The 12590-nt window shown below is 46.6% G+C and overlaps 2 protein-coding genes across 2 annotated transcripts in view; both read left to right on the top strand.

Moving 5' to 3' along the window:
• The window catches only part of Elp2 (elongator acetyltransferase complex subunit 2), a 32918-nt gene extending 28259 nt beyond the window's left edge, over nucleotides 1-4659 (top strand). The window contains exons 20-22 of the mRNA XM_051202072.1: nucleotides 918-1051; nucleotides 1659-1766; nucleotides 4271-4659. Of these exons, the coding sequence (XP_051058029.1) occupies nucleotides 918-1051; nucleotides 1659-1766; nucleotides 4271-4457 (429 nt within the window). The 3' untranslated portion in view covers nucleotides 4458-4659. The remainder of the gene's footprint in view (nucleotides 1-917; nucleotides 1052-1658; nucleotides 1767-4270) is intronic.
• A 7577-nt stretch (nucleotides 4660-12236) lies between these two features.
• Nucleotides 12237-12590, top strand: part of Mocos (molybdenum cofactor sulfurase) — a 49305-nt gene continuing 48951 nt past the window's right edge. Inside the window, exon 1 of the mRNA XM_051201977.1 lies at nucleotides 12237-12449. Coding sequence (XP_051057934.1) covers nucleotides 12308-12449 — 142 coding nt within the window. The 5' untranslated portion in view covers nucleotides 12237-12307. The remainder of the gene's footprint in view (nucleotides 12450-12590) is intronic.

Genomic DNA, 12590 nt, shown 5'->3' on the forward strand with positions numbered 1-12590 from the left:
GAGGGGCAGAACGTGACAGAAGCTTGAAAAACTCAGGAGAAGTTAGGCAGTGCTCTGTGTTTGCACCCACCCTTTTCCTTCTTGCTTAAGGACTGCCCTTAGCTCCTGCTTGCCCCTCTGGATTCATGCTCTTTAAAATTGTCACTTCTGAATTTCCTAGTCCAGGGCTGCTAGAACGGTGTCGTGTTTCTTTTAGCTGCCCTTCCCTTTCTACTGAGAAAACTCCAGATAATCGAAACAGTGTTGGCTTGGGCCTGGTGACACCCAGGTTAAACATGAGTCTGTCTGTAGTCATTTTCCCAAACTGGCTGTTTGGTCCCTTCCTGGGTCCCTTGCTGGGTGCTGAGGAAGCAGGCTCTATCTGCCTAACTACCGGGTACAGGGTGGCTGAAACAGACCGACTGCACCTACAGCATCTCAGAAGTATGTGCTTCCCAAAGCCTCTGTTGAGAATTATGCTTTGGTCCTGCATTTGCAGCTTGTCCATCTGCTTTCTTCTCCATTTCTTTGTGGCCAGACAGACTTCCTTGAGCCCTGGGCTCCAAGGGAAGCCTTGTGCCTTACGTAGAGTATTGTCAAAGTACTGTCCTCCTGATCGCCAGGTTGACTGCCTGAGCATTAGGCAGTATAGAAGAGGGGCCTGGTTCCCTCTCCAATAACCCTGTTGCAAGTTCTGAGGGTGGCATCTGTAGCCAGGACATGGTGAGCAGGATTTCACTGCATCGGAACTATGTTGTGTGTTACAAAATGCACTAGATAACACTCATGCTCTCTGGATACACTTCTGTAGCTGAGATCTCAACCCATGTCTGCCACACTCCTCTGTGATGTACAAAACCCCAGAGCAGATAGTTTTCATCCTTTACTGGGATTTGAACACACCACTAGAAACCTTGCCAATGTCATTTGTGTTCTAGGTGGTTGTCTGGGGCGAGTGCAACTCCAACAATGACCTCATGGAACGCAGCATTGGCCCCTGCTCCTCTATCCTAGATCTGGGCAGTTCTGTGACAGCTGTCAGTGTCTGCCCTGTGCTGGACCCAGCCCAAAGGTCAGTTTCTTCAGATTTGGTTGTTAAGTAGCATCTCAGCTTTTAAATCAGCCCAGTGGTGGTGGTGCTGGCAGCACCCTTTAACCATAGCACTTGGGAGGCAGAGGCAGGCGGATCTCTGAATTTGAGGCCAGCCTGGTCTACAAATCAAGTGACTTACAAAACAGGCGGGGAAGGGTTAAATGGGGTAAGGGGCTTTGTGAGCTCTGGAGCTCTGATCACTGATGTCCTGGTGAGAAGGAATTTCCTTTCTCTGGGGCCTTTTTGAGAATACAGAGCACCCAGTACATTCATAACAACAGATATTCTGGAGTCTGTATTTCTTGCAGACTTTGCAAGTCAGAAGTTAATTGTGGTGGGTTGTTACCTAGAATGTTAAATTCTACTTTTGTAATAAATAATAAAGGTTCTCAGCAGGAGAATAGGAGTTGGTACAGCCTGCTGGGGAGACATGAGCTTGTGGGCTTTGTAAGCTAAGGACACATGGATCTTCATGCATCCTCTGCAGAGAGGAGCCTGGAGGATACAGCAGAGGTTGTACAGGTGGGTGATAGAGATGAGAGAAATTTGTCTGAACCAGCCTGCCCTCTCTCTCCCTGGAAAACAGATATGTGGTTGCAGTCGGATTGGAGAATGGGAAAATTTGTTTATACTCCTGGCAAAAGACCAATCAAGAAGTCAATGACTGGACCCGGTGTATAGAAACAACTTCAAGGTATTTTCTTTCTACTTCGCATCTGTCTGATTAGATAGAAACAGGATCAGGTCAGTCTTTGGTGGCCAATTTTCTGACCATTTTCCTGGAGAGGGACATATATCTCTAGTACTTAGAGCCTATTGTGACATTTGCTAGTATGCTGGACTCAGGTTTTGGTTTACTCAACTTAGATTGCTGGTTTTTGTCATACTGCTTTCACAGACATTCATGACTACCTCTCCTCTCTCTTCTGTTTTGCTTTCTAGGGTGGGAGGTGGGGGGGGTGTCTCTTGACCCTGATTCTCTTCCATCTCCTACACTCTGGGATCACACCCATTTTTTAAAAATGTGGTGCTGGGATGGAACCTGGGGCTTCATACATGTGAGACAAGCATTCTACCCGCTAAGCTACATCCCTAATTCCAGCAGAGGCTATTTTAATGTGCCTTTATGCACATGTTAATTGTTAATGTTAACTGTTTTTTAATTAATGTCAAAGCTTTCAGGAAGTCATTGATAGCTTTCTGTGTCTCATTTTATTGAGCTTTCCCGTCTTCCCAGTCTGTACTGTTAAAGTATAACTTCAGATACTTTTTTAGATGACAGTATCATGGTGAGTGTGAGAGATTAAGGAGAGAGGTCCTTGCAGCCATGTCCTCTAGAGTAGCCTGTCTCTGTTAGTGCTCTTTGTAGCTGTTAAAATGTGTCTGTCTTGTTGTAGTAGCTTGTGTTTAACTCGCTGCAAAAGAAAGCAGCCCTGAACGTCTATCTTCCATCTGACATCCTTGCTCTTGCCCTCCCTTCCCCTTTACTTCCTTCTGTCTTCCTCCCTTCCCCTTTACTTCCTTCTGTCTTGTCTGTACATAGAGCTGTCAATGTGGTTTTTGTGTGTGTGTGTGTGTGTGTGTGTGTGTGTGTGTGTGTGTGTGTGTGTGTGTGTGTTACTCAATTAGACTTGGCCTTTTTAAAACTCAGCACCCATATATATAGAGCTTGATATTCACACTAAATCTACCATTTTGATTTACAGTGTCCAAGTGACTGGTGACTGCTTTTTCAGATTCCCCCTCACAGGGAGATTGACTCTCATTGAGGCACTCAAGTCACAGTCTGCATAGCATGGAAGCATTTCCTCTAGAGTGTTTTCAGAAAACATTGTACACAGCAGCACCATCTTGTGGCTGTTTTGTAAGCTATGACATCTCTCCTGGGTTGGACATGACTCCCTGAGCTGAAGTAGATCAGGCCTGTTAACATGACTTATATAGGGGCAACAGACCTTCAGGGGAGCCTCAGGGGGCCCTCACTCTCTGAAATTATATGAAGTGAACCATTGACAGGTGTGTAGCTGCCCATCCATCCCCCAAACTATTGCTTGACTGGGCTGAATCCTGTCTGTGTACTCTGTCTCAGTGAAAGGGCTCATGCTCACTCAGATCAAACACCTTTCTTCAGACTTGTACTTCATTCTTGCCTGCTGACCTACTGGCCCATCTAAAGGTGAGATCTGTGCCCTATGTCCTCTTTCAGTCTTTCTGCTTTAAAACCTGCGTAGGAGTTATGCTTTTGACTTCATTCATTTTGAGTGTGTGTTTACAAGTTTGACATGGAAAGCATTGTACTTTCTCTAGGAGCTATGGATAATGGTAGTGTTTTAGGCCTGCTTTTGGGGGGACTTGGGAGCAGGAACCTGCTCTGTTCAATTTACTGTCTTGCCCGACACCCTACCGTTAGGTCACCCTGAGGCTGTGGCTCTTACTGTGCAGTCACTGAGGGTTTTACAGCATCTTTCTTTTTACCTAGTAGTAAAGGTGTTAAGTCCATCCATCTCTTCAGCAGTGTCAGCAGAACAAAATAACCTGAAATATGTTGCAAAATTGAAACACATTCAGTAATGTTATTTTGAAAGACTAGATTTTAAGAAATTTAAATGTATTTATGTGTTTGTGTATGGGCATGTACAAGCAATGGTCTGTGGAGGTTAGAGGTTGACTTGGAGGAGTTGGATTCTCAGAGGTGTTGAACTAAAATCTACTGGCTTGTTTGGAAGTGCCTTTACCTACTGAGATTTCTTGCTAGCCTCTGAAAGTTGTAATAGTCCTTTCGGGTCAGGCGGTGGTGGCGCACACCTTTAATCCTTGCTCCCAGTCGATAGCTATAGACAGGTCTCTGGTTTTGAGGCCAGCCTGGTCTACAGAGTGAGTTCTGGGACAGCCCGGGCTACAAAAATCCTTATACAAAAAACAAAACAAAGGTCATTCTTCTGATGCTTAAAACGTGGTAGCAGAAATGTATTATTTCTTGTTCTTTTTTGGCCAGAGAGTAAAGTATTGTTAGTCTGTTTGAAAAGCAAATAGAGTAAGATACTTTCATTGTAGAATAAAATTACTGGAGTGTTAGACTTCTATCCTCTCATATCAGCTGTGCGGGCGCCCTGGTTATATCACTGCAGACGAACTTGGAGTGGGGTACTCTGTAATCATGGCTTGTGTTGACCTTTGATGTCTCTGTGTCATTTGCAGCCAGAGTCATGCACTTGGTATCAGAAGGATATCATGGAAGAGCTGCAGTAGAAACGCTGGGAAGCGGCAAGAGGGCATCGAGTGGCTGCACTTTGCAAGCTGTGGCGAAGATCACACTGTGAAGATTTACAGGGTTAACAGATGTGCACTGGCAGGCTCGACCACTACCAATCCTGATGGGTCTTAAAATGCATGCTATGTAAACCTTCATGATTGAATGAGTTTCCCTATCTGGGTCTTAGTTCTTCTCCTGTCCCCTGAAGGCCATAGTTGCTTTCCCTTGTTATATAGTACACATACAACCACCCAGAAACCTTATCCATGCTGTCAGAGATGATTGGATCTACCTCTATGTGTTCCAGATTAAGAACATTTGTTCTTCATGGCCAGATTTGTCTGATTTTGCATTATGTTGAGTCTTTAGCTCTCTCTGTTTTGTGTTATGACAAAATGCTAGAGGAAGGTACTAGGTAAAGAAAAAAGGTTATTTAGCTCTGAGTTCTGGGCGTTCAAGAGCATGGCCCTGGAATCTGCTTGGTGCTAGTGAGGGCCTTGTGGGTGGGATGACAATAGTGGGAAATGTCTCTGGAAAAGGGAGGTCACATGATGGGACAGGAAGCAAGAGACTGAGGGAGGCACCTGACCACCAGTCAGGACAGTCACTAAACCCTGCCTCTGCAGGTCCTCTTCCTGTCAGCGTCATCACAGTAGATGGTGAACTTTCATCATGTAACTGCTACACTCAGACGTGTGCAAAGCACTTTCTCTGGGGTGTTTTCTTATTTATCATCTTCAGAGTCTGCAGATTGAGGAAATAACAGAGAAGCCCAGAGTGTTCGAAATAAGCACACCACACAAAGTGGTGTCTTGACCTCTTCTTCCTGCTAGCTGCCAAGTATTCTGGAACTTGATCGGTGGTTGTAAGCTTGAGTTATAGCCATTCCCTTCCTTTGTTTAAAGAAAGGCATTGAGATTTTTCTTTTAAAAGCTTCAAGTATCATTTCCAGATGTAAAATTAGGGGCTGGACAGTAAGCGATCTGAGTTTAGGTGACAGCTGATGTCATGAGATCCAAGGGTATGTGTCATCAGGGAGACTGCAAAGGGAAACAGGAGCTGGAGACATTGGGTTGAGCAAAGCCTGTACTAGTGGGAGCTTGGGAGAAATGTGGACTGCTGCAAGGCTGGAACTCACCACAGCCCTCCTGGAAAATGGTCATCTGGCAAATTGAATGTGAAGAAGGAAGGTAAATGAGGATTTCCATGGTGGAAGCAGATACATTGTCAAGCTGAGGTTATCTTTCCCCTTACCATGCTGTTTTTATTACTATAGGTCTGTAGTATAACTTGAAATCAGGGATAGTAATGCCTCCAGAAGTTCTTTTATTATTCAAGATTGTTTTAGCTATCCTGGGTTTTTTTGTTTATCCATATGAAGTTAAAAATTGTCTTTCCAATATCTGAGAAAAATTGTATTGGAATTTTGATAGGGATTGTCTTGATCTATAGATTACTTTTTGGCATGATGGCCATTTTTATTTATGGTTGTGAGCCTAGCCTTTAACGGCTGAGCTATCCCTCCAGCCCATGATGGCCATTTTTATTGAATTAACCCTGGTGACCCAAGAATAGGGACATCTTTCCATTTTCTGATGTCTTCAATGTTTTAAAGTTTCTATTGTACAAGTCTTTGACTTGCTTGATTAGAGTTATCCCCAAGGTATTTTTTGAGGCTATTATGAAAGGTATTGTTTCTCTGATTTCTTCCTCAGTCTGTCATCTGTATACAGGAAGGATACCAATTTTTGTGATTTAGTTTTGTGTCCTGCTACTTTGCTGAAGGTGTTTTTCAGCTGTAGAAGCTTCTGGTGGAGTTTTTAGGGTCTGTTACACATAAAATTATGTCATTTCTTTTTCCTTTCCTCGTTATGTCCTCTTGATCTCCTTCAGTTGTCTTTATGGTTCTAGCTAAGACTTTAAGACTACATTGAATAGATATGGAGAAAGTAGACAGCCTTGTCTTGTTTCTGATTTTAGTGGAAATGCTCTGAGTTTCTCTCCATTTAGGTTGTTGTTGGCTGTGGGCTTACTGTATAGGTCCGATATTATTTTGAGGTATATCTGTGTATCTCTGACTCTCTGGGCCTTATTTGTGTGTGTGTGGTCTTTGCAGACAGAGTTTCTCTGTGTATCCCTGAAACTCTATGTAGCCCAGGCTGTCTTTGAACTACTGTAAATACAGTTCAGGGGGGAGGAGGAAACCTGTAAGCACATTGTCCCTGAGCTGAGGGTAAGAATGGAGAGGGTGTCATGGAGGACAGACAGGGAGGATAGTGTGAATCATCTAACCTGAGGCCAGCCCTGTGTGGTCACTGGGGTTCCACATAGAGAGTGTTTCTGGGTACTGACACAAGGGAATAGGAGTGAACTAGAAGGGAGGACTGGGAGTACCACAGGAAGTGGGAAAGCTCATTCAACCAAGGTTTGGCCAAGTCCCCAGGGAATGGAGGTCCAGTCAGTGTTCTTAACTACGGAGGCATCTCCAGCACTGCATGTGCTGGGGGAAAAAAGAATTGATTTTATATTTTAGTTATGTGTATGTGTCTGTGTGTGGGTGTGTACAAGTGAATGCAGGTATGCAAGGAGCCCAGAGGTGTTGGATTTCCTTGGAGCTTGAGTTACAGGTGGCTGTTCAATGCCCATGGGTACTGGGAATGGAATTCCGGTCCTTGCAAGATCAGTATGTGCTTCTAACCTTAGAGCCAACTCCCCAGCTCTGTAAGTGTCTCTTTTGGTCTCCCTGTGCCTCTGCCTCTCAACTGCTGGGTTTCATGTGTGAGCCACCATGCCTAGCTCCTTGTAAGCGCTTTTGGGGCCATATTGCCCATTCTTTTGGCCTTTCAAAAATGACTCTGGCTGGGCAGTGGTGGTGCATACTTTAGATCTCAGTACTCAGGAGGTAGAGGCAGGCAAATCTCTGTGAGTTCCAGGCCAGCCTGGTCTATGGAGCTAGTTCCAGGACAGCCAGGACTTCATAGAGAAACCCTGTCTCAAAAGAAAGAAAGAAAAAAAAAAAAAAAAAAAAAAACTGAAAAATCAAATAAAATCAAATACTTGAACCCTAGTCATTGGTGTATAAACTAGTATTTAGAGGAATTAAAACATTTCATTACACGTAGACGTGTGTTGTGAGCATGTGAGTGGACTTCAGAGGATGACTCCCTGAAGTCAGGTCTCTCAGTCCACCATGTGGCTCCTGGGGACAGATTCCAGTGATTAGGCTTGCTGTTGAATGCCTTTCCCAGAGGAGCCGTCTGAGGGTGGGCAACTTAGCTTTAAATACATAAAAAATACATTGATGGATAGAATAGATGGATCAAACACTATACCAGTGTGTTAAAGGAGCTCTGTGTAGCCACACAGTCTAGAGAAGGAGCGTTACGTCTGGTAATGGATAAACACATTCACATTTTTAGTGGAATAGTATCCAGCCTTTAAAAGAGCAGAGATTTTCACACTGAAGCTTGGGTATGGTGGTTTAAATAGGTGTGGCCTCCATCGACTAATGTGTTTGAATGCTTGACCCATAGGAGGTGTGGCCTTGGGGGAGGAAGTGTGTCACTGGGGGTGGGTTTTGACATCACATGTATTTGTAAGCCATGCTTAGTGTCAGTTGGCCTCTGTTGCTTGTGGATCAAGATGTAGAACTCTTAGCTCGTCCAGTATTATGTTTCTTCTGCATGCTGTCATGTTTTCAAGATAGTGGATTAAACCTCCAAACTGTGAACCAGCCCCGATTAAATGTTTTCCTTTATAAGTTGCTGTGGTCTTGTAACACTCTGGAGAGCAGTCCCTAAACCTCGAATGGGCAGAACAATAGAGCCACCCCATTGGCAGAGGAGTGGGCGAGCCAGATAGTATTAGCATGGGGTAGCGCATTGCTCACCTGTCATGTGGCAGAATGGGCAGAAGAGAGATGTCCTGCCCCGCCCCACTCCCATGCCTGCTGCCCATCAACGCCTGAGGCAGGTCGGAGAGCTGACCCTGCCCCTCATCAGCTGTAGCACTTGGGAGAGTGACCTCTACACCATGCCTGGGCGACACAGTAGAGCCGGCCCTGAAGGTGTAGGTAGGTGTGGGAGATCTGACCCTGAGCACACGAAAGCCCGAGAACTGGCCCTGCCCCTTATTGCTGCAGACTCACCAAGGCAATGCAGGAAAACAGGGGAGAGCTGGCAGCCTGTCCAACCCTGCAACTACCCAGGCTCAGAGCCCTCCCCAACATCCACCTCATCTGTGATCTGCAGACCCAAGCTGCAGGATTTTCACAACACAGGGCAACAGTGGGTAACCTAAAGGAGTTTCAGTAAGGGCCCAGCATCGAGAGTGTAGTAGAAACCAGAGGCCTCAAACCAGACCAATGACTCTTTGCAATGATGAACACTTGCAGGTAAAGATGGATGGATAAAAGGATTTACTTTGTGATTCACTGTCACACTACAGCTTCCATGACAAGATCCCCCCCCCCTTTTTTTCTCTTAAATTTTATGTGGGGCAGGCCATGCAAGGGTAGAGGGTGGATATGCAGGGACTGGAAATGAATGGGATCCAGATGCATGCTGTGAAAGACAGACTAATGAGAAAGTGAAAGAAAAAAAGAAAGAAAAAAAAAAAAAAAAAAAAGCTTGCTGTTCACATGGTCATGGTTCACAGCAACGGAAACCCTACCTAAGACAACAATTAACATTCTGAGGGTTCATGCTAAGTGAAATAGACCAGCTACAAAGGCAGACACTATGTGACTCACTTATCCTAGCTCCAGAGAAAGCATCCCTAAAGACAGTACAGTGGTGCTGACCGGAGCCTAAGGGAGAGTTGTGTGATGGGCACATCACAAGACAAACAGGTTTTGGAGATTGTACAATGAGCATACAGGAAACCTGAATACAGTTGGTGCTTACAATGGCAGGTATATTTAACCACAGTTTTAAAAGATGTTCATATACACCCTTTTCCTGGGTGTTAATTGGCATGCCTTAGAAATACCCAAATAAAATATATTTGGACACTAAGCTAAAACAGGTATCTTCACTCTGGACATTGGGGTCATTATACTAACTTTTTATATGTTTAAAAATTCCCTGTATAGTCTCTAAACGGGAAAAGGTATGACGGGCAAATCCATAGTTGTGATACCAAAGGATGTATTTTGTTAATCTGTCCCCTTCTAACAAATTGTAGGTGGCTCAGTTGGAGCCCCTGACATCACAAGCAAGAATCCTGGATGACAGGGACCATGAGGCTGGAGGGAAGGGAGAGAAAGAATGGATGGTCGTGCTCTGGGAGGTCTAGAGAACCCTGAACCCAATCAGTGGACCTATTCTAGAACCAAGTTGGGAGGCATCCTCCTGGGTTCTGTGTCAGCTCTCTCAAGGGCTCCCTCCAGCTGGTGGCCACTGACTGTCCAGCTGATTGCCTTGACTGAGTTCTGTGTGTTCCTGAAGGCCACCTAAGTGCAGCTCAGAACCTCCACTTGAATCAGTGGATGAGATTTTGCATCTGGGCTCACAAAGTTTCCCTTCATCTCTGTGAATGGAAAGAATATTAAGTATTAATTGGTTTTCACTTCAACTGTGTATGAAAGAAAATGAAAAATTATCTTTCTCCTTTATACAAGAATTTCTCACATTAGGCAATCCAGAATGGGTAGGAAATTTCTCAACAACACCAGACACTCAAACTTTAAATTTGCCCAGTGTCTGCCCCCTGCCAGCTGCTTGGCCTGTCATGGCCTCTGCATTCCAGCTATAAAAGAGGAGAAAGACCTTTCCCTAACTAGGAGTTTCTTGAAGTCCACATAGCTCTGTCCAATATCCTTGGCTAGAATTTAGGATTCTGGCTATATTCAGTATAATGAGAAGCTGGGAAATGAATTCCATGCCCCCAGACACTTTGGCTTTTGAGTCAGAGTTTCTACTGTCTTCTCTCTGGTTTCCATCTCCCTCCCTCTCTTCTTCCTACCCCCTTGGTAACTGAGGTTCTAATCCAGGGTTTCCCCATGCCTGAAAAACACTTCACCATGGAGCTACACCCCTAGCCCCAGAATGGCTTTTTGTCCACCAAAAGGATGCATTGTTACAGAATTAGGGGTGTATCAATTTGCTAAGGCAAATAAAAGGGCAGGAAGCATCCTCCAATGTTACCCATCAGTTACTATGTAGAATGACTAATATCCTTTCCCCTTCTTGGTGGTCTAGAGTTCAGAGACAAAGAGCAGAAGGGAGGTGAGATGTCCCGGCACAGAAGGAAGAGAGGAGGGGTAGCTTCTGAATGAATACAGAAGTTCAACTCCCAGGAAAACGGCACCAGGAGGAGCCTGCCGGCTATGTTCTCTGGACTCTTAGCTTTTGTTCTGAACATTACATTATGGATATAAATATAATGGACCCTTGTTCCCAATCTTTTCATGATTCCAAGATGCCCTTCCAGCTTCCACACACAGAAAAGGCCTCTCCAGTCCCTCTGGGGAGGGAGCTTCCTGTTTTTTCTTTCTTTCCATTGCCATCTAGTTTGTTCTACTGCAGCAAACTGCTGTGCTTGGGAAGGAAAGCTGCTCCGTTGCTCAACTGACCCTCCTCTGATTTCCTAACCACCCCAATACCTAGGTGGATGTACAGAATTACTTGCATGATCTAAACCAAATTCACACTTGTAGGAAACACCCACCCAAAAACTTCATGCTAGCTTGCCTGGAAATTTGATTCATGATGGTAGGCCTGGACCCTCCCCCCCAACTTCCTCCAACATGGAGAGGCTGGGTCTCCTGGGGCTTGCTGGCAAATGAGCTGCTTCTCCATCTGAGTCACCACAATTTCCACTTAAATGGCCTGATTGGAGCACCCCATAGTTTCTCTGTGCCTGAGCCCCCTGCCTCCCAATCCCTAAATCACTCATGCGGACCCCACTTGTCCCTGAATCCCATTACTTTACACTATCTGGACCTCATAACCTCACTGTTCCGGGCCATGTCTGCCCAAGCCAGAAGGCACACTTAACCGCTAGGCTTCTCTACCATCACCACCCATCCCACTATAGCTTTGGCCCTAATCCAGGACATCGGGTTGGGAGTGGCTGGCTGGTTTTGACCCAGGCTTCAAACTTGGGTGTGGTGGCTTCCCATCTGGTCGCCCAGCTGTTGACTTCTGGGCCTCAGTCTGGGTTCTCCATTATGCAGGGATGTGAGTCTTTTTCCTAGTGCCATAGTACATGTAATTCCTGAGAAGCGTGTTCCCTAGTGATGCCTTACGGTGTCTTCTCGTACTACCAGGGATTGATTGCACAACCAACCACCTCCCAATTCTCGTAGTCAGATCTAGCCGGCGCTTAGCACACCGGTCACCTCTCAGCCCTCCCCACCCCGCGAGCTGGTGGGTTTGCATGGCTCTCCCAGCAGTGCTCTGGCACACAGTCGCTGTACTCTGAGCCGTCTGGGTGCAGGAGACAGCCCGGTCCATCAGCAGCCCTTGACCGGGTCACGCTAGAGCTTCCGGGCTCCGATGTTGCACAATCGCAGGGAGTTTATCAAGCAGTCCAACGGGTTTCCCTTGAAACGCGGAGCGCTGGCGATCGCAGCAGCCAGAGTGTCCTTCCCTTGCGGGTCTCAAGCTCATGGGGCCAGGGTCCCGGGGGGGGGGGGTCACATATGTCCAGCGAGAAGCCACGCATTCTGTTGTTTCTTCCATCTGTCTCAGTGGCACGGAGATATTCCAGGACTCCAGCCCAGGTGTCTTGGATGTCACCTGAGTAGTGCTGGGGTTGTGTCAGACCGCGAAGTGCGTGGCTGGGTCCTGTTCCAGGTGGTCAAAGGCCACGCCAAAGTGAAAGCACTCAGTGAGTCAGCGCGCTGAGAGGAGGCTGGCCCGCGAGGCGCCGCCCCTGGGTGGGGACCCGAGTCACCCACTGCCGGCTCGGCGGAGTTCCTGGCCTGGCGCACTTCTCGGGCTGGGTGGCCCGGACCCCTCAGACGTCAGGCTCGGGCCATGGCTTGCGGGGCAGCAGAGCGGGGACCTGAGTCCCCGGACTTCCAGCGCCATCCAGAAGCCATCACAGGGCGCCTGGCCCACGGCTACGGGCTGCGCAGCACCAGAGAGCTGCGGGACCTGGAGTTCGGCCGCCTAGCAGGTGAGGGACGGGTGCGGGGACAACGAGGGGCTGGAACCTGCGTGCGAGGCGCTCTGTCTCATTTGGGGTGCACTTTGTACTTGATCCCGGCTAGAAGACCAAGACGAGATGGACTCCTTGGGAATCGAAAGTTTGGGAAAG

Source organism: Phodopus roborovskii, unplaced genomic scaffold (genome assembly GCF_943737965.1).
Source record: "Phodopus roborovskii unplaced genomic scaffold, PHOROB, whole genome shotgun sequence".
NCBI classification, from domain to species: domain Eukaryota; kingdom Metazoa; phylum Chordata; class Mammalia; order Rodentia; family Cricetidae; genus Phodopus; species Phodopus roborovskii.